The sequence below is a fragment of the Platichthys flesus genome, chromosome 14, assembly GCF_949316205.1.
Source record: "Platichthys flesus chromosome 14, fPlaFle2.1, whole genome shotgun sequence".
Lineage (NCBI taxonomy): Eukaryota > Metazoa > Chordata > Actinopteri > Pleuronectiformes > Pleuronectidae > Platichthys > Platichthys flesus.
Genome location: NC_084958.1, coordinates 5,994,565 through 6,021,146, shown reverse-complemented (window position 1 = coordinate 6,021,146; position 26,582 = coordinate 5,994,565). Strand labels below are relative to the sequence as shown.

General features: G+C 41.9%; 1 protein-coding gene across 1 annotated transcript in view; it reads left to right on the top strand.

Annotated features, from left to right (window-relative positions):
• The first annotated feature begins 17,114 nt into the window (after positions 1–17,114).
• Positions 17,115–26,582, top strand: part of zswim5 (zinc finger, SWIM-type containing 5) — a 52,417-nt gene continuing 42,949 nt past the window's right edge. The window contains exon 1 of the mRNA XM_062404943.1: positions 17,115–17,653. Within this exon, the coding sequence (XP_062260927.1) occupies positions 17,131–17,653 (523 nt within the window). The 5' untranslated portion in view covers positions 17,115–17,130. The remainder of the gene's footprint in view (positions 17,654–26,582) is intronic.

Genomic DNA, 26,582 nt, shown 5'->3' with positions numbered 1-26,582 from the left:
TAAGAGGTCGGCACGACAAAGTGAAATGATTTCACTGAGTGTAGGACACATCTGTGAGAAGACCAGAGCTCTTACATGATGTTTAGATCATCTTTCAAATAAAATAACATTATACCAGGTTATCCAATAGAAATGCTTTGGACTTAAAACACAAGAAAGTTGTGAATGGATTCAACTTGAATCATTACACAGTCAAGCCCTTTACAGACATGACCTCTGGGTAAAATCCGGAGAATTGGGTCAGGAGTTTACCCAGAGTTTACCCTTTCACACATGCACAATGCAGCAGAAGGTTTTCCGCACAGAGGCATCCACAACAGCCTTATTCAGGCGAAAGGTGGAGCAGCTGGGTGCAGCAGAAAGAGACAGGAAGTGACTCTGCAGCGGAGATCATGTGATTTTGTTTACAGCATCCCAACCACTCTGTCAGCGCTTATCACCACAAACTCTCTCGACATCTTTGCCTGTGTGTTTTACATGTATGCCGGTGCTTTTTCACCATGAGATTTTTCTGTTTAACCGCGCTCACTTGTGCTTAATCCAGCGGGGATCCCCTGCTGTGTTCACACATCCACTTCTCCTGGATTTGTACAGACTATATACCAGGAGGCCAGGCAGATGGAGTCTGTAGAAACTGCGGAGTCTCTAACTTGGACATTTTCGTTCACATGGGCACTTCCTCCGGAGAGAATACGCAGGAACTGCAGAGTCAAGTGCATGTCTGGAAGCACTATTAGTAACATTTTCCTGTATCCTTATGTGGACTCACTCTGACCTGTTTTGGTCGTTTTCCTTTGGGGCTGTAAGGAAAATTTCCTGGAAAATGTCCGGAGCGACTGGCTGTGACATTTCCGTTCTCACATACAACTCCTCCTAAACCTGTATGTTAAAAGTTCAGAGTTGAGTGCATTTATGAAAGCAGCTCTATTGTAACATCACGCTGAACAATAGTGTCGCCATGTCTGTCTTTCCAGTGCCATAAAAGTGTTTGTCTATATTTGGTTTTGTTGGAGATTAAAAATAAATCGTGGTCTGTAATACGATTACAGTCATCACCAAAATTGGATTTCTTTGTGAAAGCAATGTTTAAAAAAAATTTTTAAAAAGGGGGCCTGCTTTACTGTTCTCAGCCAAAAGATTCACATGGGTATTTGACATTTCTCTGTCCTCTTTACATGGGACTCAGACTGGGCTCTTCTATCCTTCCTTTTCTTCCCAACTTTATTCTCTCCTCCCCTCCCTTCCCTGTCCCACAGTTTGTTTTTCAGCTCTTTCTCCTGCTGGATGTCCCACTGGGGGCTGAGAGTCTCGACAAAGCCCCGGCACCCAGAGTGAAGGAGAAAGGGGCTGCGAAAAGAGAAGAGCGCAGAGAGAAAAGGCGAGGGGAAAATAAAGGGTGAGAGGTCGCAGAGGAGGAGAGAGGCAGAAGAAGAGAGCAAGCAGAGGGGAGCGCTGTAAAGCGAGCAAAAGAATAGAGGACAGAGAAAGAGCGAGTTGAGGAGACGGTGGATATTGAGAAAAGCAGGCAAATAAAAGAGATAGTCAGCAGTGAAAGAGATAGAAGAAGAGGTGGAGAAAGGAGGCAGGGGGGAAGATAATGGGAGGAGGACAAAGATGTGAGGAGGGACGGAGGTAGAGGCCAGGAGGGAAGCAGGGATTGGATTTGACACAAACAAGAGTATCCAGCAGAGTAGAAAGGTGAAGATGAGAAAAAGGGGAAGAGACAGAGTTGATGAAAAGAAATCAAGCTTTGAATAAAGAGGGAGGGAGTGTGTCAGTTGCCTGGAGCCTGGAGCCTGTGTGTGAGTGTGTATTGTAGGAGAGCGAGGGTCATAAGAAGCTGCTAAAAGGCAGAGGTGCCACCTCTGCTGAGGAGAAGCCCTTCACATAACATCTCATCAGCTGAGTGTGTGTGTGTGTGTGTGTGTGTATGTGTGTGTTTGTGTCTCAGGAAGCAATTTGGAGAGGAAGTGTTTTCAGGCGCAAATGGTGCACTCATGAGTTCGCCATCGGTTAGGTGATTGCATACTTCCCCTCACCCTTGATGCAGGCAAAAAAAACACACACTGTCCACCCACCCCCCACACACACAAACTGTCCGCACACATACACTCTGAGTCTGGCCAATCCGCAGCCTGTTCACACCTCAGCCTGAATCATCACCTCTGTGTCAGGCTGACAAAACGCTCTGCTCTGATCTGACTCTGTCACACACTCGGTGTGTTTACATGCACTTAAGAGAAATCTGATTATCATCGGTTCTCAGTTGCTAACGTCATTTCTTTAATGTTATGTAAATGAGGAACCAGGTGTTGGGCTCTTAACAAGGTTAAAAGATTAGGTCAAGCCTCATTAATAGAAGATGATTTCTGTTGGCAAGACCTACTGATGCAGAACGAAACAGAACACAACATGTCTGATATTCTTCTGAAGTCACGTTTGATCAAACAAGTTTTCTGAATCCAGTTCAGAAAGTGACAGTAATCCACCTGAAAGTTGTTTTCCAACCGCCATTAAAAAGCTAAAGGAGAAGAATTGCTCAAGTTTTTGCGAGATTCCAAGTCTCTGGAATTTCCAGCGTGAAACTGTTGGACGTAGCCACAGACAACACAACACAGGATCCATGCTCGTACTCCATACAGCCATCTTGTGTATTAAATAGAGTAGTAATACATAATCAATATGTAATTGATTATATGAAGGATCACCATTTTAAAACAGTTTCATTCTCTGGGGACCATGAATGTCTGTATAAACTCTCATGGCAATCCACCCATTAAATATAATTAATTATATTTAATTATATTATTTATTTCACCCTCATTGTACAACTGTAATACTCACACCGTTCAATATTTATCGCTGCACTTCTTTTCTTTCTTTTTCTTAGACCATCACTGTTTGTTTTGTTTTGTGTTGTTATGTGTATTCTATGTTAGCACACTGAGAGCCACTTAACCATGTCAAATTCCTTGTTTGTGCAACTTACTTGGCCAATAAAACCTGATTCTGACAAATTGCTTTACAGTGAGACCAACAAAACATAGAAGATTAAAAATGAATAATAAAAAAAAGCAACCTACTAAAAATCCCATCACAAACAACCTAGAGTGTAATATATGATTCACTAAAAAGAAAAAGATGTTTTTAAAAGAGGGATTTAAAAGATGAAAAAGAGTCTCCCTGGTGCAGACCTGCTCTCCTCAGGCGAGTCATTCCACAGACTTCAGCTCCAACTGCAAAGTCTCTCTCACCTTTGTGTCTAAGTCTCGTCTATGGAACAACAAGAAGAAAGGCATCCGAGGATCTCAGGAGAGGGGAAGGGTGGGAGGACTTAAGGCGGCAAAAGGTCAAAAATATAACTCGGGGCGAGGCCACACTGAGGCCACAGTATTTGGACTTTAATACATGGATATACTTTGGATTGTAACCATTAGACACTTTGTGCTCTCTGTCAACATATTTTCTGTCAGCAAGAGGTTTCTATTTAGATTTGTGCTTTGATTTTGAAGCCTGATACTTCATTGAAGCAACGCAAGACATTTTCAAGGAAGAATGACCAATTTCGCATGCTGGTTATTAGTTTCAGGGCAAAGACATTCCTGAAGGTTTACCTGTCAAGCTCCCTCGCAAAGATCCACCTCGAGGAATGTGGCAGCAGAGCAGGATTACAACAAAGACCATTAGTCGTAGCTCTCTACTTGTATCCAAAATAACAAAATCCCCTTCAGTAGCCTGTTTTCTTGTGTACAGGTGATTACAGTAACTGTCCTGTCAGCACAATGACAGTCCCGAGGTCAGGTTGCCACTTAAAACAGGCTTGATTCCTGATAAAAGGAGGAAGAATACATTTCCTGGAATTTTAAGTTGAACTGTCTCTCTTGAAGGTTTGATTGCTATGAAGTACCTACTGTCATCTGCTGTCAGAAGCATGGGAGGGCAATTAAAGAGGGGCAGTAAGGCCCCTACACGACAAGAGGCAACAGGGCTACACAATGACCCGTCACATGTCAAGCTCATTCTGAACATCTGAATTTGCTGGCACCTCTTGCAGTACATACACAATTTATATTGTTACTCTCATCTTGACCCTAGCGTATAGAAATGATCAACTCGAGGCCTGAAATAATTCATTTCCTCCTTCTTTATTTTTTTGTTGTGGCCTTGCTATCACAACCAGTGGCCGCAGGCGTCATGGCTTCAGGGTGTCTGTCCATCCTTTCCATTTTGTGAGTGTCTTTTGGGCATTTCTTCAAATTTGGCACAAACGTTCATTCGGGCTCAAAGATGAACTGATTCGATTTTGTTAGATTTCACTATGACCTCACGGAAAATAACAAGCTTCACCCAAAATGTCGAGGAGAATAAAACTGGGAATTGATGACATTTTGTGTCCAAAAGGTCAAAAGTCAACTTTGCTTTGACATCATCATGGTTTGTTAAATTACTTATTTTGCGATAACTCAGGGTTAGAGGATCAGAAGAATTGATAGAATATGTTTTCTGTAATGTGACTGTTTAGTGGAAATATAAAACCCCAAGGTGAGAGAATTGTATATGCAACTGAAACAGCAGAGACTTAACATGAGACAACAACTGTATAAGTCTTATATTTGATTCAAGCAATTTAACTTAGTTGTAGTCCAGTACTGTCCAGTAAGTAGACATGCTGTGGTGACAGAAATCAATGCCAGTAACTCAGTAGAATGTGACATGAGAAGGGAACCTTGTTGGGAAATATTGACCAAATTGGATCTCATGAAAAACCCATGTGTCATTGTTCTGTCAGCGCTGCAGAGAAGAGTTCTTCGAAAAAGACCTACAACAGATAATGCAACAGACTCCCTACAACTCCAATCAAGCATTCAGTCAATCAATCCATAACATTTTAATTATATAGCCATTATTCACAAATCACAATTTGTCTATTAGGGCCTTACTTCACTTCAGTTCGTGATAGCAGATCTCCACTATAGGAGAAACAAGTATTTTTCCTGATATACATTTTAGGTTGAATGCAAAATCTTAAATATCTGCTACTGTCTGCTAATATTTTTTTTATGAATATCCTGAGAATAATCATGTTAAAAAATATTGAAATAGAATGAAATGCACTTTCACACAAGAGTGAATTTCCTGTCAAACAACCACCTACATTTGTTGTCTCTCTGTCCTTGCAGCCATGATTGTTATCATCCAGCTCCAACTCCTGTCATTCATCCACTTTAGCAAGAAACTATCAAATATTTTACAGACTTCTACTCTGTTTTCCATTTTTGGTGCAATCGCATGGTCTTTCTATTGCATTATTTCTGTGATCACCTTTTGAAGGGGGTGTAGCGGGACATTATTGAAATGGTTAATATCCTAGCTCGGTATAACTCCTAATACAAATTGTAAATTAATTTTAGACTTAATATTTCAAACAAGATAAAATATTGAGATTAGTTTATTAGTTTATTATCTAGTTGGGCTGGTAATAAACACAAAATTCTTTAAGTGAGTGTAAACATCAGATTACCTTCCCTGTAAACATCAACAAGGTCAATCAATTATGGGAAACAAACGTAAAACTAACTGAAATAACTGAGAGCTCCAAAACGTGTCTTGTTTTGTACCATATAGCTACTTTCAGACCTACACTGAACTCCGGAGGTCCACGTCACACTCTCACGAGTTTCTTAAGCCAGTTCCTGTGTATAATGTCTGCAGAAAGTCGAGAGGAGTCAATGTGAGAACACAGCCGGAGATCCTCCACAGGATTAACTGCGAGTAAGTTGATGATGTTTCTAACATTCGACAGAAGCTAAAATAAAAAATAAACTGACGGACATCTAATATCTCGGGATTTAAAAGCAGAGCCATAAATGTAGAAGATACCGATGCAGATTGCTGACAGCTCCACAGAGGAATTCATATGTTACATCCTGCATCTTTCAATCAATCAATCAATCAAATTTTATTTGTATAGCCCATATTCACAAATTACAATTCATCTCATATGGCTTTAACAGGGTGTGACATCCTCTGTCCTTAACCCTCAGCAAGAGTAAAGAAAAACTACTATAACCCTTTTAACAGGGTAAAAATACGTAGAAACCTCAGAGAGAGCCACATGTGAGGGATCCCTCTCCCAGGACGGACAGAAGTGCAATAGATGCCACGTGCAATAGATGCCATCTTTGTTTTTCATTAGAATATAAAAAGCATCCTAATATCACTCTAGCATTGGTGTTATTATTATGTCTCCCTGCACATTGACAAGTCACTGGGAGTATTCACACTTCCAAACAACATAACAAAATCAGGACCCTTGTTAGTCCAGAGGACAAAGACAAGAACAGGACAAGAAACCCCTTTGGTGGGGGGGCCTGGGAGCTCCCCTTGGTGACGGGGTGCCCCATATATTGAGGCTATTAAAGGACTCGGTACGTCCTTGATTCCAACGGCGGCTGTAGGTTTCAATCCAACCTGTAACCTTTTGCTGTGTGTATTCCCCTTTCACTCCCTGTTCATGCTTAATCTGCTCTTGAACAAAATCTAAATACCCCCTACCCCCCAAAAAAGAACCCCCCGCCATTCGTGAAACCTATTATTTGAACCCTGATTAAACTCCAGAGTACAGAATATGAATCTTACAATAAGAGAGTAATACTGTTATTAACTCTATATGATCTATATCTATGATCTATAACTATATGTGCAATAGTTATTGTGCAGGTGTAAAACCAGGCCCCTGACATTGCGCTCTATCAACTGAGCTTTCATTTAAAATCACGTCAGTAGCTAATGAGCCTTTGTGTGTGACCAAACACACTTAGATGCAGGCGCAGATTTATTCCCTGTCCCGCTTATTTATTTGCAGCTTTTATATCGTTGTACAATGAGGCGGGGGGCTCAGACAGGAAAAAAAACTGCAGTAGAAAATAAATTGAAATGATTACAGGCACTGGGGCAGAGAGAGAGAGAGAGAGAGAGAGAGAGAGAGAGAGAGAGAGAGAGAGAGAGAGAGAGAGAGAGAGAGAGAGAGAGAGAGAGAGAGAGAGAGAGAAAAGAGGGACAGAGGCCGAGAAAGAAAAGACAGATATTTTTGCTCTATTGTCCCCCAGAGCTGAAGCTCAAGCTCAAGTGGAGTGTTTATGGTGAGGAAAGAGTGTTCCCAAGCTGTCAGCCCCTTGGTTCGCCAAATTCTGGGAGACAAAAGGTGTGTGTGCATGTGGCTGTGAGTCAAGGCCAGCTAACACAGACACACACACACACATTGTTTGTCTGTTGAATGTCTTCACACTGTGGTGAACCCTGCTCACACTGATCTATCTCTACTATTCCTACGGCTCTTCTGGACATAACTCTCGTCCCTGGAGTGTGTGCATGTGTGTGTGTGTCTACTGTGAATGTGTGTGCGTGTGTGTGTCTTTGTGTATGGCTCAACAGTGTTGGCATCAGAGGAGTTGATGCCTGCTCAAACTGTGTATGAGTGAGTGTATGGTCAAAGGTGGTAGGCAGTATGGCAATATCTTTTATTGTGTTAGAAAACAACTTTGGATTCCAATTAGTATATTAGTTATATTCACTAAATGCGTATTGTTAGTTGGCTTCTGTGGCAAATATTGGTGACAGGTATGTATGTATATTCAGTCACCTTGAGGAGTAGGAGGGCATGTGATCTTGTCGCCCTGTCCTCAGATGAGTCCTAGGTCACAATCATCTTTATATTATATATATTAACATATGTAAGTTGCTCATTGGACTTATATGATTAATTTGCTTAATTTCAAATATAAGCGGCTTTCAGACACTCATTAAAGTCTGAACGTTATCCCTCCTACATAGAACACAATAAACATGTGTTTGAGTCTGGATTGTGTTAATGAAGTAAGACAAGTGAAACATCAACAATGACACATCAACAATGAAACATCAACAAAGAAACATCAACAATGAAACATCAACAGTTAAACATCAATGCGGTGTCTCATCACAAAAATTACGCTGACAAGACGTGGTGATCCTGTTCAGACTGTTATCACTATATAGCTGCGTTCCAACATGCACTGATCTCCGAACATTTTCCAGAGGGGCTGCATGTGTGGACACAAATCTCCGTTTTCAGAACTTTTCCTGCGAGCCGCCTTGTACAATAGGTGAGAACTCATGTGAGAATACAGCAGGAAAGTTCCCAGGCAGTGAGTAGGCAAGGAAAGGGGTGGGAAAAAATATTCAGCATGAAAAATAAGTGCCATAAATGTAGAAAGCATGCTTCTGCATCAAAGTTGATCTGTTGCCTACACATAGACGTGTGGCCTAGGCAGTGATCTACACTGAACCTGACGTGCTCCTCTATCGCCTGGACATTTTCCTGTTCTTGTGAATGTGTCTGACCCGAACAATCTCCCCTCATTCCTCATCCTTAGATCTCTCCCCTATACATCAAATGATAAAAGGCAAACAACGGTGAATGTCTAGACCCAGTTTTATGGACATTTTCAAAGAATGTTACATTTATTTTTTAATAACGAGAACCCAGATATAATTTTTGCCGGCACATTCAAGTTCATCTTTGCGAGCTGACCAGTACAAACACTTTTTTTTGCAGAGCTGACCACAAGTTTATTGCCTTGCTCAAGGGCAGCTTAACTGTGTCAAATTTCTCAGTCTCCTCACCTATAATCTTTAATCTGCTCTCGGATGACGTCCAATCCTCAAACTCCTTCCTGACCTGACACACCACGTGTTTACATCCCCAGGACACTGTGCGTGTATGTGTGTGCATGTCTGCTTCACACAGGGGTGTCTCTCCTCCCTTTAAAGCACCTCCCTGTTCTGAGTGATAATGAAAGGAATTACACACAATGGACCCACTCTCTTCTTTGGAGTCAGGGGAGAGGAATAATGGCAAGGGGAGTCCGAGAGAAAACAGGATATGGAGAAAGAAGAAGAAGGGCTTATACAAGGGGAAGAAAGAGAGAAGAGGGAGTAACTGCAACAGCAAAACAAGTGATTGCCTATTGACTTGATGAGAGAGAGGATGCATCATTATATAATTGTAAATCCCAAAAAGATTGGGTGTAATAGCTTTCTATCCTCCCACTGCTGCTTTGGTAATTTATCCCTCTCTCTTTCCATCCCTTTCTACCTCCCTCTTTCAGCCTGTCACCCATCAATCTTTTTCCAATTACCTGCTCTGTCTATCCACAAATCCATCATAATCATTTCCATGGTAACGGGTTGCATCCTCCATTGGCTTTGGCCTATTGTTCAATATAATTGTATGCCAAAAAGCAGTCTTTAGAGGAGGGTGGAGAGTACATGGAGAGACAAATCTCAATATTGTCTCCATGCTCGATGACTACAGTGTCTCTCCCTCATGTGTTCTAAACAGTCAACTTCACAGGAGATAGTCTCTTTCATGTCAACCTTGGTGTCCATTCATCAGACATTTTCTTTATTAGCCCTCGTGTGTAGATTGGCTTTATCCCAGGCTCATGAAACATTTTGCCTGCTTGAGCAATTGTCCATACAAGGCCAGTGAAAAACTAAATGACAGCATTTCTTAGCATCAAATGTACAACAAGGTATAAAGGCAATATTGAAAAGTATTTTGCATATCATGCAGACGTAACCAACCATACTAGAGTTGACCACCATTAAACGTTTTTCCACAAAAGAGTCCAATTCCTACAAAGTTACTCTAAATTTTGCCTCTAACTGATGGCAGCTTACTGCATACAATCATTCTCTCATTATCATCATGATATGTACCACAGTCCTTTAAGCTAGCTGTACTCAAACACCTACTCAAAAACCCCATCCCGGACCTGGAGGTTTTAGCAAACTATAGACCGATATCCTACTTCCCCTTCCTGTCTAAAATCCCAGGAACGTAATGTATTTCTTATACATTACTTTCCTGGGATTCTCGGTTTTGGTTTAGAGCTCATCATAGCAGAGAGACAGACCTGGCAAGAGTCCCATTGACCTCCTTAGCTTCAGATCAAGGGTTCATACCTCTTATCATCCTGTTAGGTCTTAAGGCCAATGTATGCTTCTCAGAAGTCTGTTACGGATCGAACAGACACTTTTTGATTTATAGTTCTCCGTTGCTGAAAACAATTGGGCGCCAGAACAGTAGGTGGCGCAACTGAGCTTAGAGAAGCCTACCTCTTGAGTTCTCAGAAGAAGTCCACATTCATTATTTACCTGCTCCTGGCTTTTCACACACACAGTGTACAATGGCAAATAAATAAAATAAAGAGACACCCAGCGGGTCATAATGCTCATGTTATTGTTTCGTAGCGCAGCGGTTCCCCGGTCTTGTTTCCGAACTGAGTTGCTAATTCAACAGCTTAAAGCTAGCTTCCCCCCCAGCTTCCACACACAGTCAGCAGGGACTCCCGGTGCTAACTACTACCAAGTATTTGCTTCTAACCTGTCTGTGTTTGAGAAACAGTCTCATAATAGCTGTGGAATTAAAGTCGTGACAGCATGTTTTTTCACAGTTACCACTGCAGTTAGCCTGGTGGCTAGGACGCTAGCACTGTTATGAAAGCTTGTTATAACCGTATGTGATCGTACACACATGCCGTCAAGGCTCTAACCAGCCACCGTCAGCCGGACAACTCCGCTGGCTTAACACACGTGTCACATTAATCGTAGAAGCGTAGTTGTGTTTGGGTTTATTGTGATATAGGAAATGAAACAGGAAGTTTGAGGTCCGGAAATGTTCCGAAAGATCGTCGTTATGGGACCAATCACAGCCAATGGCTATCCGTAGGCTCTCCGCCATGCCGACGTGCAGTTAGAAAAATCAGAGCTGCCCGAAAAGCTCTCCGTAGAGCCCAGAGAGGGAGTTCCACGGCAAAGACGGCAGTCCTATCTGTCCGTGTCCGTCAAAACGGAGAAGCATAAATTGGCCTTTAGTGCTGAATTCAACACTATTGAACCTCACATTTTATTACAGAGACTAGAACAGTTAATTGGCATTGAAAGAGCCACTCTAAACTGGTTTGAATTCTATTTTTCAGATCGATTTCCATTTGTGCAAATTAATGATGAGTCATTTGTGCCCACCAGAGTTAACCACGGTGTTCCACAGGGTTCGGTGCTGTGCCCAATTTTATTCTCATTATATATGCTTCAACTAGGAAACATTATCAGGACACCCTCTGTAAATCTCCACCGCTATGTGGAAGACATCCAGTTATACTTGTCAATTAAAAACTTGTAATCAATTTCTTAAACTCCAAGCATGTTTCAAGGACATAAAAACTTAGATGACCCACAATTTGTCCTTATTAAACTCAGATAAAACAGAGGTTTTAATACTTGGCCCTAAAAATCTTAGATAAACATTATGTAATGATATAGCTGCGCTAAATGACATTGCCCTTGCTTCCAATGAAAGTGTCAGGAATTTAGAAGTCATCTTCGATCCCGATTTATCCTTTAATTCTCACCACCTTCTTCCACGCATTAAAGCTGGCCCAGGCTTGTCTTGAACTCGCTCTTAGTTATGCTGCTATAGGCCAGAATGTCTGGGAACACATGACACACAGAACTTCTTTTCCCAGCTTCTTCTTCCTCTTCTCCCTCCCTTCACATCCAAGAAATTAATGTCTCATCAATACATGTTACTGATTGACTTCTTCCCGAGAGTCCCTTCGCCTTATTACCTGCAGATCCAGGGCTGCAGCTGTGGCCACAACGTGGCATATGATGGTGGATCACAAATTAGAGATTGTGATTGTAATGGCGGATTCTGTATCTTGCTGGCTGATCGTGATAATAATGGCGGATCCTGTATCGTATTGGAATCTTATAATGGTGGTGGACCATGATCGAGGTGTCAGCTGATGGTGGATCCTGATGGCGGCAGTGGATTATGATTTTGGACTATGGTGGCATCCGATCATGTGGATCATAATCATGGTGGCGCTGCTGACCAGGGACCATCATTACAACAAAACGGCTTGATACACAATATGTCTACTCAGATACTGACAATTCCTCAAACAGTTTCTTCTAATCTTGATTCTGAGATCTGTTATCAAGATTTTGGATTTTTGTTGGAGACTTTTTTGTTAAGGGTCTCATTTATTTCATTGACTCTTACCTGTCTTCCTTGTGTTTAGGTTTTGTGTTTGCATTTGGTTGTTTTCCCCCTGAGTTCTCTTCTTCCTGTTTTATTTTGTATTGATGCTCCTTGTGGGTCTGTAACTTAACTTCCTGTCTTTGTCCCTTTTCACGCCACTGTGATTTGACTGCACCTGTTCCTCATGTGTTTCACCTGTGTTCATTCATGCATGTCTCTGCTCTTCCCTTTGACTTAGTCAGAACGTAGCCTCTCACTCGCCATGTCATTCACTCCTCACCATCTTTCGCTACAGAGTTTTTCACCTTGTTCCCTTTTTACTGTCTTTTCTGGTTCGTAGTTTTTTTGGTTTGTGTATTTTATTGACTTTATTTTCTGCAAGACCCTTTGTTTAATTAAATACCTTTTGTTTGAGCTTGGTCTGAACTTTGGTTCTGCATTTTTGGAACAACCTTCACACCTCATCTTGACAGACCCGACAACATAGGTAACTTTTTTTTCACCCAAAGAGCATCAGACCCCAGGCAGACAGTCTTGGACGTATCCTAATTGCTCCATTGGCACAGTCACCAAAATGATCAATATGTTCCCAGCAGATTGTTCCCTTACCTTTGCTTAACACAAACATGCTAAGTGATAAAGGGTGCTAAGTGCAAAACTGATCTTTTTGTGTTGTGGTTTTGTCACATGGCCATTAGATTAATTAATTCCCCATGTTTTTTGAATGTTTGAATGCAGCTCACTGAAAAAGCCCCCAGACAACACAAGTACTGGTGCAAGCCAATGATCGGCTCACACAGTCGGATTCACAGCAGACGCAGTAGCAAGAGTTCCAATCAACTACAGGGCTTACTGTCATACAGTAATTTCTTACTGGGATACATGAACTGAATAGAGCCTTGGTCATTGTTATCAGTAACACCTTTTCCTACAAGGACATGTCTAAGAGTCTGCAGCGAATAGAGGCCTATCCAGTGCATCCATCAAAGCTGTAACCGTCTGTTAGCATCGAGGCCAACAAGACATCTGCAAGAGATTGCTCTTGGTGGATGATGGTCAACTATTAATTTGAATCTATCCTCTAATTCCAGAAATCTGTCTGTGGTACTTAACGTAAATTGTTGCAAATTGGACAGATCACCAGTGACAAACCCAAGGTCGTGGTGTGTTTTGAGTGTTTGGTCATCAGACACCTTCACTTTAGTGATCGTGGCCTGTGTCCTATCTCCTACACTAGTGGGCTCGCACCAGGTCTTCCATTCATGCTATCTAAATTCCTCAATCAGCTCTAGATATAGTTTGCCTTCTTGCACTCATGGCCCTCCTCTCGCCAGTCTTCACAAGCAACAGTATCTTCCAATAAAACAACTTGCCAACAGTCATTTTCAGACATGTCCTGCGGAGGATCGGAGTGTTGGATTCAGACATTGTCCACATATCGGAAAACAGCTTAAAACAGTCAGATGAAAAGTTAAAAACCCTTTAGTCATTGATAATAACTTAACATAGTGTGGTACTACTATATCATTTAAATCATCAATTAAGTGGAGTCTGTACAACCACACTAATACGTTTTCTATTAAAATGCATCACTTTTGCTCGGTTTACAGAAGGTATCAACAATACTATAGAGTTTTAGAGCCCTTAAAACTGAGACTTTTGGGGACACTGATTACCCCACCCTTAGTTTGAAAACTCTGGGCATTGCAGCTCCCTCTGATCACCACAATCATCTCTCTCTATCACAAATACATATGAAATACACAAACACTATATTATATTAATAACTCCTCAGCACAATGTGTAAAGCAGTTTCGTAGACAAGGCAAAACTGCAGTTGGCGCACTGTTGAACACAGTTTGAGAAGGTAACCAAACATATAATCGTGTGGATGGAGTGTGGACACAAGAGTGGACAGCTTGACAGGATTATACCATTTATCCAGCAGCACGCTCTGAAATCTATTGTTTTAGAAAGATCTGCAGCACGTGAGTTGGCAAATGATCAAATCACAGCTTATAGCAACCGGTGATGCAGAGGTAAAGGACTCAGTGATGCAGAGAACGAATACAATATTCTTAAACTGTGAATTTATCAGCCTCTCATTTCACAGCTCTGTCATAACTGTCAAGTTTGTGCATGTATGACAATCATGTTCCTTTGGTAAGATTTATTGACACCATACTGTTGGACCTTTACTATTAGATCTACAGCAAAGTTTGTCAGTTTGATAAAAATGATAATGATGATTTTAAAAATCTCATCCAAACAATGTAAAGTGTGGTTCTTCTTGATTATACCCTACCTTTTACAATATTTCCACAATATCTGTATGGTTACAAAATGAGATAAACAGCAACAGGATTACTTTTAACTGTTTGCACATGTAAAACTTACTATGAGTGACTTTCGTTGTGGATTTGTGCTCTACAATAATGCACAATTACTTTGAAAGACTTTAAGTGTAGATTCTAATATATAAGCAGAAGGCTCAGTCTCCTTGTGAAATAAGCCTTGGCCAAACTGTTAAATTGACAGTTGGCTCCAAACCCTCCCTGTGGCCTGCTGGGGGAAACAGACTGCAGTGCTGCACCCACTCCACCAAATGTGTATTCTCCGACGAAGGGGGGGGGGGGGGGGGCTGATATTTACAGGACACGTGATGGTGTGAATTTAATTAGCAAAACAGTGACTTTGCGATTCGCGGGGAGAGGCTAGGGTTGTTATCTGCATCAGTATGAAATTCACACATCAAGGACCTCGCTGTCACGTCGAGAGGAAGAGTGAAGGAGCGAGTGAGTGATTAACATCAAGAAGAAAATGACAGGAGGGCAGCATCAGGAGTATTTGTTGGCTTATTAGTTTTAATTGATATTTACAATGATTGTTTATCTTATACTCGTTGACATGTAAACATAAAGCATGCTTGAACATGGTAGAGAAAAATAGGAGCTGTAGTGCCATGCTGATTGGAGACTGGAGTGTTTTGTTATTGTGTTGGTTAGTGATGTGTAAAATCCTCCACCTACCAACAATTTAATGACTCTCTCGCTCTCTCAACTCTATGCTGGCTCTGCCTGCTCAGCCATAGCAAGTCAAACAGACATATAGCCACAGAGACAGGAAATGGAAAGATTTGACTTTTAAAATAAAAGTCCTGCTATTACTTACTCATTCATTTCGACGAAGCATCAACTGCTGAACATGTTACACATTAAGTATGAGATGCATATTTTGTATTTAAATATATTTAATCTTAAATGAATAAAAGACATTACTAAATAAAAACAGTTAACAAAGAATGGGAGCACTGTTTGTCTGAAAAACACTTTTTATCCACTGGCATACCAAATGCTTCGGGACTCAAGTCTAATTAATCATTGATACTATTTACTTTATGCTCCAAACAGGCTGTGAGAAGACAATGGTAGTGGTGCCATATGAATATGGTGCCAGCAGGGGCAGGAGCAGCAGAGCAGGCCCATGCTACAACAGCAGATAAATATAGCTGCAACCGTGGAGAGGGCTGACTTTTCACAATGCAAAACATTATCTTCAGGTCCAGAACAATACCAAACCCACATCCAAAATGGGTGTGGCAATGCTTATTTATTTGTCAGGTGTTATATTGCCAAGTGTGTCAAGAAGTTGAAAATGTATGTAATCAATGAGCAGTGATACCTGATTGTTGCAGGAACAGATTAAGATGAATAAAATTATTTATTGAAAATAGCTTTGTTGAATCTAGGTTTGTGACCTATAGTAGCTGGCTCATGTTCTGACAGTATCTGATCAGTGGGTGTTGGAAAAATGGTTAAAAAAAAGAGGGTGTGACAAATTCAAGGTAGAAGCTATTTAAAAAATGCATTAACAGTCACTTTAATCCAAGAACTTCCTTGAATACCTATTTTTCTCTGCTCTATTTATGTAATTAAAATAGTTTCCCCCCCCCGACAGTGCATCGTGTGAGACGTCACTAATTTAAAACAAACTGTGGCACTGTCTTATCTCGCTGTCATAACAAATAGCACTTCCACTTGTGTTCACTCCTGAATAGATCTGGAAAGAGATGGGAATGTCATTTTTGCATTTAGTCTTGTTTTACTTACTTTTTATTTTAAAAAGTCAAAACTAAATCTAAATAATGCCACAACTAGAGTTGGATTTATTTCTTTTATTAAGTAAGTTGTCATTCAATTAAGTTGTATATGGCCTGTAGTATAGGTAGAATTTGAAAAACCTCATAAAAACTATTCTTTGCTCTGGAACAGCTCTTGTATGTGCAGTCTATTCTGGTTAAAATCCTGTACTGTAAAACCACAGGGAGTCCAGTCGAATCTAAGGGCTGCTGGGCTCCTGTACTGGATCGCTAAGCAACACTATTCAGCGTGGCCAGCTCGCATTATCCTGGAATTCATTCAGATTGATTACAACTAAAATGATGAATTATTTAGTGCACTGACAGAAACACAATCAACAGCTATTGTGGACTTTGGGACTTGGGTTTTGGTCTTTTAAATAAACAAAAATAAATTAAAGATGACACTTTTGGGTCTGCAAAGATGCTTTTACTTAATATTATTGTATCTTATCTAATCTTCACATAACCATCCTTTAAGCATTCATAATTTTGATATTATAGGTTATATATGAAAACGTCTGGTTAATTTTCACTTAACAATCGTGTAACAAATGATTTAATAAATTGAAATTGCAACTATTGTGGGAAATTTGGGTAAAGCGAGTATATAGAGCTAAATCAAACACATTCCATGTCAAAACCATTCCGATTGAAATATGCTGTTGTTTTGATGTTTATTAAAAAGCTCGATAAACGCGTAATAACGAGTTTTATTTTGAAATCTCAGTCGGAAGTCTCCATTATTAGTTTGCCTCAGGCTGGTTGTGTGTGTGCGTGCGTGTGCGTGAGCGTGTACGTGTGCGTGTGCGTATGTGTATGTGCGTGTGTGTGTGTGTGTCTTCCTGCTGCTGCTCTGTGTCCGCTCACCGTCCGCCTGCTCAGTGTTGAACGGCTCGCCATGGCGGAAGGACGTAGAGAACAGCCGCCGCATCCCCTCTTCTCTTTACCACCGGCCAGCAAGCGACCCTGCCTGCGCCCTCCACCGCGGGGTCCCGGGCCGGGGCCCGGCCACGGCATGCCCAGCTCTCGGTATCGTTCCCCGGAGTCCCTGCTGGACTGCGCCGCGAAGGCGGTAGCGGAGAAGTGGGCCTTCGAGAGAGTTGAGGAGCGCTTCGAGCGGATCCCAGAGCCCGTCCAGCGCCGCATCGTCTACTGGTCTTTTCCCCGCAACGAAAAGGAGATATGCATGTACTCGTCGTTTCAGTGCCGTGTGGCCGGCGAGGAGGGTCCGGTGGCGGCTACCGGCGGCGCTGCGAGTGCCGGCTCCGGAGCTACGACCGCTGCTGCTGGTGGAGGATCCGCCGCCGGTACGGCAGCTACGGCTGGGGCAGCCGGAGCGGTGGGAACCGGAGACGGACTGCCATTCCGCCGCGGTATCCGGCTGCTGGAGACCGGCTGTGTGGAAAACGTTTTACAAGTTGGTAAGTGGAATATTTTACTGTAACTGAGGCGAAGCTGTGGGTTTATTCAGCACTGTCCCCGAGTGTCATCGCCGGGGCTGCTGGATCTATTCGGGGGATGATTGATGGAAGTTTCCCTGCTATCGTGGAAAGTATGTAAAGCGTCGGTTTTCAGCGCAAATGAAACTACACTCGCTTCTCTGTGGCTCTTTTATGTTAGTTTAACTTATGTGGAGACATATGTTGTCGAATTGCGAGTTATCTTTCTCTTCGATCCTCGGTCTGGCTGAAACGGGAAGCGGAGATGAGGTTGTTAGCTTAGCCGCGACCAGATGCTGTTTAAAAATTAAAGGGCTTCTTCGCATTGTGGCTCCGGAGCTTTGCCGCGGGCTCCTGCATCTCTCCCCGGTGCTACCTTCGATTCGCTCGCTTTATAATTTGGGCTCTGTTTAGTTTGTTTTTGAAACACAAGAAGCCATGTTTCGCGCACCCCCATCCCCGTTCCCCCGGAGCTCCTCGGCAGTGGCTGGCTGGAGCTGCGCGCCCGGCACAGGAGGAGGAGGTGGGCTGTGACAGACGCGGATTCAAAAGAGCCAGCCTTGTGGCGTCCGGGCTTTATTTTTGTTTATGCGGAGAAAAAGTCGTTTATTCTCGGCTCTCAGTCGGTTGACGGGGGCTTAAGCAGGAGACAAAGGCGGTTATTGGGTCCCTTATTATGATTAATCCAGCGTTAATCCGAGAGAAAAATCCCCCCACAGTTTTTTTTGTTTATTTGCTGCTCGGACCGGACAAAGAGCGCAGCTCCTACAAACACACGCCCGGGACTGTTTGATATGTTTTTTTTTTAATTTTTAAAGTGAATCACATATTAGCTGTGTATAAATCGCTGGGTGTTTGTCCGCAGCCTCTCAACACAAAAGGCTTCCATTCGAAAATGATCGATAAGCGTCTCGCATTTCAAGCGCTGCAGAGACACACACACGCACACACAGAGAGAGAGAGAGAGAGAGAGAGAGAGAGAGAGAGAGAGGCTGTTTCCAAACAAAGGGCCATTCCGCAAAGCTCCCTCTGCCATTCACTCTCATTAGTTTCATCCCCTGCGCTCCACACAGTCACCAAATGAGCCCAGACACCAGGGAAATTGATGAGATGAAACCGATGGATAGTTTAAAAGAAGAAAAAGACCCGGCCTTTTATGGCTACTGGCAGTATTTCTCTGCGGCCATATGGTGCGAGAGCCACTGGAGCTTGTCTGGGGGGTTTCATGTTGCTCCTGCTCCAGTGTAGCAGACACAGAAGGGGGGTCGACTGCTGCTGCTCTGACTGCTCTATGTAATTGCATCTCATAAATGCTCATCGATTCCTCCCCCATGTACCTAGAACGAAATGTGAGACATGTGATTATGAGAGTGAAATCTGGTGCTAAAGTTTTTTTTTCATTTTGAATGGGGGGAGTTGGTATGCAAGGAGAAGAAGTTTAAAAAGTCAAACATGCTGAGGGTGTTTTGTGCCGATTGCCACCAGGCCGCGCATTTGCACGGTAGGCAAATGGTTGAGAGGAAGTTGAGGTTGTGTGTTAATTAATAAGCAAATAAGTGAAATATTTAAGATGAATGATTGGAGGAAATTACTTGATCGTGACATATAGTGGCTGGTTCACATGTTGACCCTAATCATCTGATCAATGGTTTAAAAAGCTGGTTTGAATAAAAACAATTAAAAGTCTGAGCTGTTCTATGAATGTTCTCCGTGTCACTCTGATCCATGAACTCACCAAAAGTTTCCCATCTTGGTGATAAACTCCTTTAATGAAGAATGGAAGCAAGAACAACGCTAGCTTTTTGAACTCAATACAGAATGCTAAACAATATACATCATTAAGTGAGACCCTTGTCGTTTGGCTGTTAGGAGGGTGTAAATTGGGGAGGGAGTTGATTTGCAAGAACAAGAAGCTTAAAAAGTCAAATATGCCTCGACTATTTTGTTTCCTGTCCACTGCCACAAGGCCTTCTACATTTGCACAGTATGCAAAAGCTTAAGGGAAGGGTGCTTGAAGAAGTCAGCAGAGGTGAACTGCTTCTGCCACTGCAACGAAAACATGTGAATTTACTACTCCTACATAAGGTGGAATCAGATTAGTAGATCCAGGGAATTAATCTGTTAATGCGGCTGTATTAAAAAAAATGGCTTTAAAGTGAGCAGAACCACCACTTGTATACTTTGTGATTTTGGACGCTATATCCAGTGGTTTCAGTTAAAATATAAATGGTATGGACATTTAAACAAGGTATAAATTTGTGAGCAAACCCTTCTGGTTACAACAAGGTCAGTCATAGCAGGCAAGGCACATGGTCCTGTTTATCTGTCAACAAAACACAGGACGGGCCACATAGCTGTGTGACACCAGGATAAGATTTGGCTTGTTCTTCACTTTGTGGACCATGGGAACTAGTTTACTTTGTCAGGTTTACTGACTGGCTTATCAGGAGAACAATTGTTTTTTTCTTTCTCTTTTCGTTCGTCCCTTCTTTCTTTCTTTTCAGAGCTGGCTTCAGATAGGTTGAGCAACCAAGCACGGCGCCTATACACAATGCACTCATTACGGATCGTGTTCCACACCTGTAAATTACAGTCTTAAGATTGCTTTCACCTGACATGGCATAATATAATCACCACTTAAAATAGTGGCAGTGCTTGTTCTTAAGAAAGGGGGATGGACGTGCCTCATGTACTCTGTAATAGGAACTTGCCAGGGAGTGATTAGGAATGAGACCGGGCTGCATGCTGACACATGCACGGTGAGGCATAGTTTAAAATATGGAATCTATGGGAGTTGCAGACTGAAAATCTGGTGTTAAACTTTTGAACCTTGTGGTGGGCGTCCCTATTAAGTTAGGGCTGCAAACAGCTGTTCTTTTGCTGGATTTGTATGATTTAGGAAAGAGTCATCGTCAATCTGCTTAACGCTACATCAATGCTAGTTCGTTTTTGTTTGAAAATCACATTTTAAAAATAAAATCATCTCTGTCCACACCAGTGTTTCAGTTTTAATCACTTGTTCATACTAGACGCCAAACACATATCAATTGACCACTAACACACAGGGAATGTGCATGCTAATGGTGGCTAACTTGTAGCCAAGGCTAATGCTGGGTGTTTACTTTTGAAAAGAAGCAGCACAGGCTACGTCATGACTGAAAAGACCCAATCAACGAGCAGTTGTCATTGTCTTCATCATCATCATCATCATTTCCAAACATCTGTTTTATTAAGTCTTAAACTCCAAAGTAGTGTGGATGCCAGGTGTATCTGTAGCAGAGCTGATGCGTTTCAGGCTACTACTATAATGGTAGTAATGTTGATGTAGCCTCGGTGTCAAGTTGAGTTGTGTTGTCTGAGTTGTTATTCAGCTCTGGTTTGTGTTGACCTTTAAGGGAGTTAAAACCACGTTTTTCCACTAGTATTCTAAAGGTTTACAGATACCCAAAGTTTTCAGGCACAGTCCAATGTGAGAATCAAAATTACACAACTATGATGCAAGAAAGAGCAGAAACACTGAAGACACTGAAGTGATAAGATCACGAGCTAGGCTATCATAAGATGTCATTTTTTGTATTATTCCTCACAGCTATCACAAGCCCAGCATGCGCTCCTGTTCCTGTAAAACTCATCTTTAGACTTGTTTTTGTCCCACTTTAATGGTGTTGCCTAGAGGCAGATCTGGAATTGCTCTTGTTTTTTCAGGTAATTACTAATGGGATCTGGTGGTGGTGGTGATGGGGGGAGACTGTGATCTGCTTTTCTACTCTGCAGCACTAAATTCAGAGTCCGGGTCACGGGAAGTTTAAGACCCGACTATAGGGTGTGTGGAAGGAGGGGGACAACTGTTGCCACAATGGAGGAAAAAAGGTTTAAGCAAAACAAAATCAAATTTGTCAAGACACGTCATATGTACAGGACAAAATGGAATAGACACACAATACGGTCTCTCACGCCTTTATGGTATTGGGTAATAATGAAGTGATTCATGAGAAGATATTCATTTGATTACAAATTTATAATATTTACCATCAAGGACATCTATGTGTTTTAGCAGTTAAAAAAGAATAGAGGACTTATTGTCCCTCAGACGGCCTCCACCCCTGTACATTACCAGTAAAGGCCTCTTGTAACAGTAACATGGAGGAACTGAAGGGACGTGAGCTCATCAACAACTCGTCTGCCCATGTGTTCATAATAATCTACTCCTCGCTCCGAGTCATAATTAGAATAATCAAAGCTACGCGTGCTTATATGTGTACCCCCCCCCTTCTCATATACGCCACATACACACACGTGTGCCCACTTTGCCAGAGCCTTATGAAGTCCTCAGAGAGTGGGAGGAAGGGATATAACAGGAGGGAGGGAAGAGGGGTGGTGGGGGGGGGGTTCTTTAGCTTTGAGTCAAGCTTTGGGATTATTGGGTCAAGCTTTGTTACCCAGCTGTAGAAAACCCCTTGTTCACAGAAAGGGGTGTGTGTGTGTGTGGGAGGGACCTGCGCGTATGTGTGTGTACGTCCTCCGTCTCCGTCGACGTTACATAAAGCTGTAATGGGTCCCCGACGTCTCTTGAAGCACCAGTGACAAAGAGAGGCAGCAAAGTTGAACGGGATTAAACTGCATGTTAGAGTCGGGCAGTGGGCGGAAAACACACACTTCTGCGATGCTTATTTACTGCGAATGTCTCAGGTCCCGAAATTAGTCCTTTAGTCAGAGGCCCTTCTCTGCACTCGGGAAAATATGTCTTGTGCACCAAAACTGCCAAGTACCCAATGTAGAATGTTAAAAGTGTATTTTAATATTAAAAGGTGAAATTTCATGCAGTGCCCAGTGTTTAATTCCACAATAGATTTAACACAATGTTAGCGAAAATAATGAAAATGATTTCCCTTGTAAATGATTGGGCAAGAAGCAGGCAATCATATGGAAGAGCTTAACCAATTCATTTGATATAATATGCACTCTATAGGGTCACAGCTAGCAAATATTTCATTATTGATTAGTCTCATTAATGCATGAATCATTTAGTGTAAGAATGTGGGAGGGGAGTTAAGGTATTCGTGTGTGAATTTTTTTTGTTTTTTGTTTGATGAATGTGTGTGTGTGTGTGTGTGTCTGGAGGCCTCGGTGGCTGGTCTTACCAGGATATCCTCACATGTAACTTCCTGGTAGAAGGGTTGGGATGGGGACGGGGACGGGGGGTTCCTTGTTGTGGAAAAACTTGTGAGCCTCTGGTGTAAATCCACTCATCAGTTGCTCACAAGCATTACGGTAAAAGACAGAAGGTGGTGGTGAGCTCATCCCCCCCCCCCCGCTTGCTTCAACTCCCAGCTTTTCTTCTCTCAGGACTGGGTACACCGCTCAGTTCTCATATCCTGACGCTCTCCTGCTCTTACATCTACTGTGTCATCTTTGTTTTTCTTTCTCTCATTCCTTTATCTGCTTTTCACTCATTCACGTATCTCTTTTGAGATCCATGTCTGTTATTTATGCTTCAACCCCTTTTATGCTCTTCACACACATTCCCCCTTTATGACTCTGTAGCATACATCACTCGAAGATGACTCGCACTTAAATCATTTTCTCTCTGTAGGCTACTGCATAGTAAAGGGCTGTTAGTCGGCCAATGACAGATCTTAGTGTTTTTTTTCCTATTTACTCTCCTGCTGCCCTTTCGTCATTAGACTGTAGCCAGGTGAGGAAGTGTGAGTGGTTTTGACGAGAGGAACGAGGGAGGAAGATGGAAAGAGTCAGTCATTGATACTGACTGAGAAAGAGGTCAGACAGTTGAGAGCAGTGCTCTTAGGGTGGGCCTCTGTGCTGTTACCACACCGATAGGATGTTGGCTCATGTTCTTCTGAGAAACTAAATTCCACACGTCAGACCTCTATATGAGTTGGCTGATTATACTGTATATGAATGGTATTGCTCTCTGGTCCAATATTTAGTAATTTCATAATTGTATTTTTCTATAAGGGAAGTGCTATGTGACCAGTATCTAATTTACAGAGGTAATTTTCTATTCAGAGAACGATACATGAATTTGCTACCCCTTCTCAGGAAATAATATTTGAATCAGACATATTAATGGTGTTGTGATCTATGACTATGTTTTCTTTTCTCCTTAGCTTTTCTATTGTATAAGCTGTAAAAATTACCTGAAGGTAATTGTTTGACCAGGGTGGAGATTTGCACCCGGCCGCTACTGTTCAGTACATTTTACATTATTTTTTATCCTGTTAATTTTAATGAATGCAATTTGGATCTTTGCCTTCTTGTTTTTGTTTCAAGCCACATTTCTAACTTGGTTTAATGAAGTGCTCGAGGAAAAAGCTATTAGAACTTTTATGCACAGCATTGCTTCCATGTAAAGAAATTGTACATTGTCCACTTGTAAGTGCTTTAACCTTCACTTCTGAGGTATAGCTACCTATGTGTATTGGTTCATATATATGTTTTTGTCTATGTATATAAACAGCAAAATCCATTCTGAGACTAAACTTTAGCCACTTAGCGCACACACACATTCATACACACACACAAAGTCCATCCCCAGCCCTTCCCCAGCACACAGCACAGACAGACAATGTTTAATCAGTGTAATGAATTCCACGCCCGACACACTTGAAAAGAGAAAATCGCTAAAATAAATCGTCCCCACACTCTTATTAGCTCTTGGAGAGGCTCGTGAAAGACGAGGCCATTAGGAAGATGCTCTGTTGTTGCATTCATCAAGAGGAGAGGCACCTGTTCACATGCATGTTAGCGAGAGCGCGCGTGATGACTGATTATAATAAAATCGTTAATCAGAGGTGGTTGTTCGAGTGTTTCCCCCTCCAGATAGCGACGCCACCATCTCAATGTTTCATTTGCATGTTGGGAGAGAGATAGGAATCTTCTTTTTCAGGCTTGTTTCTTATTTGTCCAGTGATGTTGATGTGACCTCCCCTCGATTTGCGCTGATTCTGATATACTTTTTGTGCCAAGCTGCTCAAGCTGTTTTCACATGTTCTGCCATCAAGACACTTCATCAAAACCAGCGAGAGAGAACAGAAAATGATCAGTTGTACTCTAACATCACCAAAGAACTTATCAGTATCAACACTGTTGTTGATGTGGAAAGTAGAAACAACTATTACAAAACATATACACAATTAACAATTAGCCTTCTCAAGACTCTTTATTCTTCAGCATCTCCAGCTTTTATTTCATTTCACTCCTTGTCCTCATATGCGTTTTGTCTTGAGCGACATTTTTGCTGTGATTTCCTGCCAGGCCATTACCACTCTGGGCTTGTTTGCGGGGGAAAAATGGCATCCTTTGCTGTTGATGCTGTTTGCTCAGTGCCATCCCTCAACAAAATAAAAGGAGAGTAAACACCCCTTTTTTTAACAACTCCGACCCTGTTCCTTTCCCTGTCCTGTGTGTACCACCTTTAGTGCTTTTACCTTGGGCCGTGGGTGTTCGGTTATCAGTAGAGATCAATGGAGTCCTTGTCCTTTTAGCTTTTGAAGCTTACAACCGGCTGTATTCAGTTATTACACTGTTCCACACCTGGCTTTTATTGGCCTGTGTGTATTTTCCATGGAACACATTTGGCCGTCTGTGTCTCTGCGAGAGGCAAGACTTAAAAGAGAAGGCTGGGGCCTGCACACTGAACTATCAAGGCCTTGTTTTGTTGTGATTGCTTAACAAATGTCGGGTAGAAAGCACAGAAATGGGCCGACACAGAGAGGAGGTGGGTATTTTAAATGCAAAACAGACACAAATCAAACTCTGTTAGCCTCATCACTGTCAGTGCTCTTAGATAGAGAGGAAATACTATATTTTCCAGACTACTTCTTCATGTAATATAATATCCTAACCCACATGAGATTAAATGACGTATTTTCATACAAATGGAAGCAATGCCTGGGGTGTGGAACATGGCAGGAGGGGAAATCCAGGATGACTTAAATGGGGGAGGAAAGCAGTGACAGGTAGCATTGTTAAAAATGAAAACCTCTTGGGGGTAGACCAAGAATTTGTAAACGATGGGATTCACAAAGTGAATTTGGACATGCACCAACCTAAGCCTAACTAGTCATGCCAAAGATTAAGTAATTGTCTTGAACCTGAGGAAGTTAAAGCCTTAGTCTTTGCCAAAGCACAATTCCAACCCAGTCGAAAAACCTTAAGCTTCCTTCGTTTTATTGACCCACCCAAACCGGTTCATCTCTCTTTTTTTTTTAACTGGTGAAAGAAGAAGAAGAAAAAACAACATCCTTATTCTAGTAATCTCTGAAATTTTGATTTCTTGATATTTACATATAACTCATTCAAGAATAACTCACATTCAAGGTGTGTGTCTTCTACTCTCCTCCCTTCTATTAGCTTCAGGCAATTTTCGAGGCGTCTTCAAACTTAAAGGGATAGTTCCTTTTTTGACATGAGGTTCCTGCAGTGATATCTCTATTGGGTTGCAGATATGATAAATATAAAGCTAAAGCCAGCAGGTCAATAGTTTATCCCAACAAGCCTGAAGACTGGAAACAAGGCTGTGTGCAAAGTCCACTCAGTACCAGAAACCTACACGAAGACATTAATTAGAAACAAGCAGAGTTGCTGGCAGGCATACTTTTTTAACTTGTGCTGAACTAGCTATTGCCAATTTGATTCTGTTTTTATGCTTAGCTGCTGATTCATATTAGCCGATGAGACTGGTATCATCTTATCATGCAGTAAGAAAGTGAATAAACATATTTTACAAAAACCTTAATTATTCCATTAAGAATATGCACAGCATAATCCAATAGAGTTCTGTGAGATACAAACCAAGTACCTGACCTGTCTTAACTGCCCCTGATGCTTGCAGCACTCTGCCTAAATTTAATAGAGCTGAACATCAAGGTGGCGTAATGTAAATGGGAAC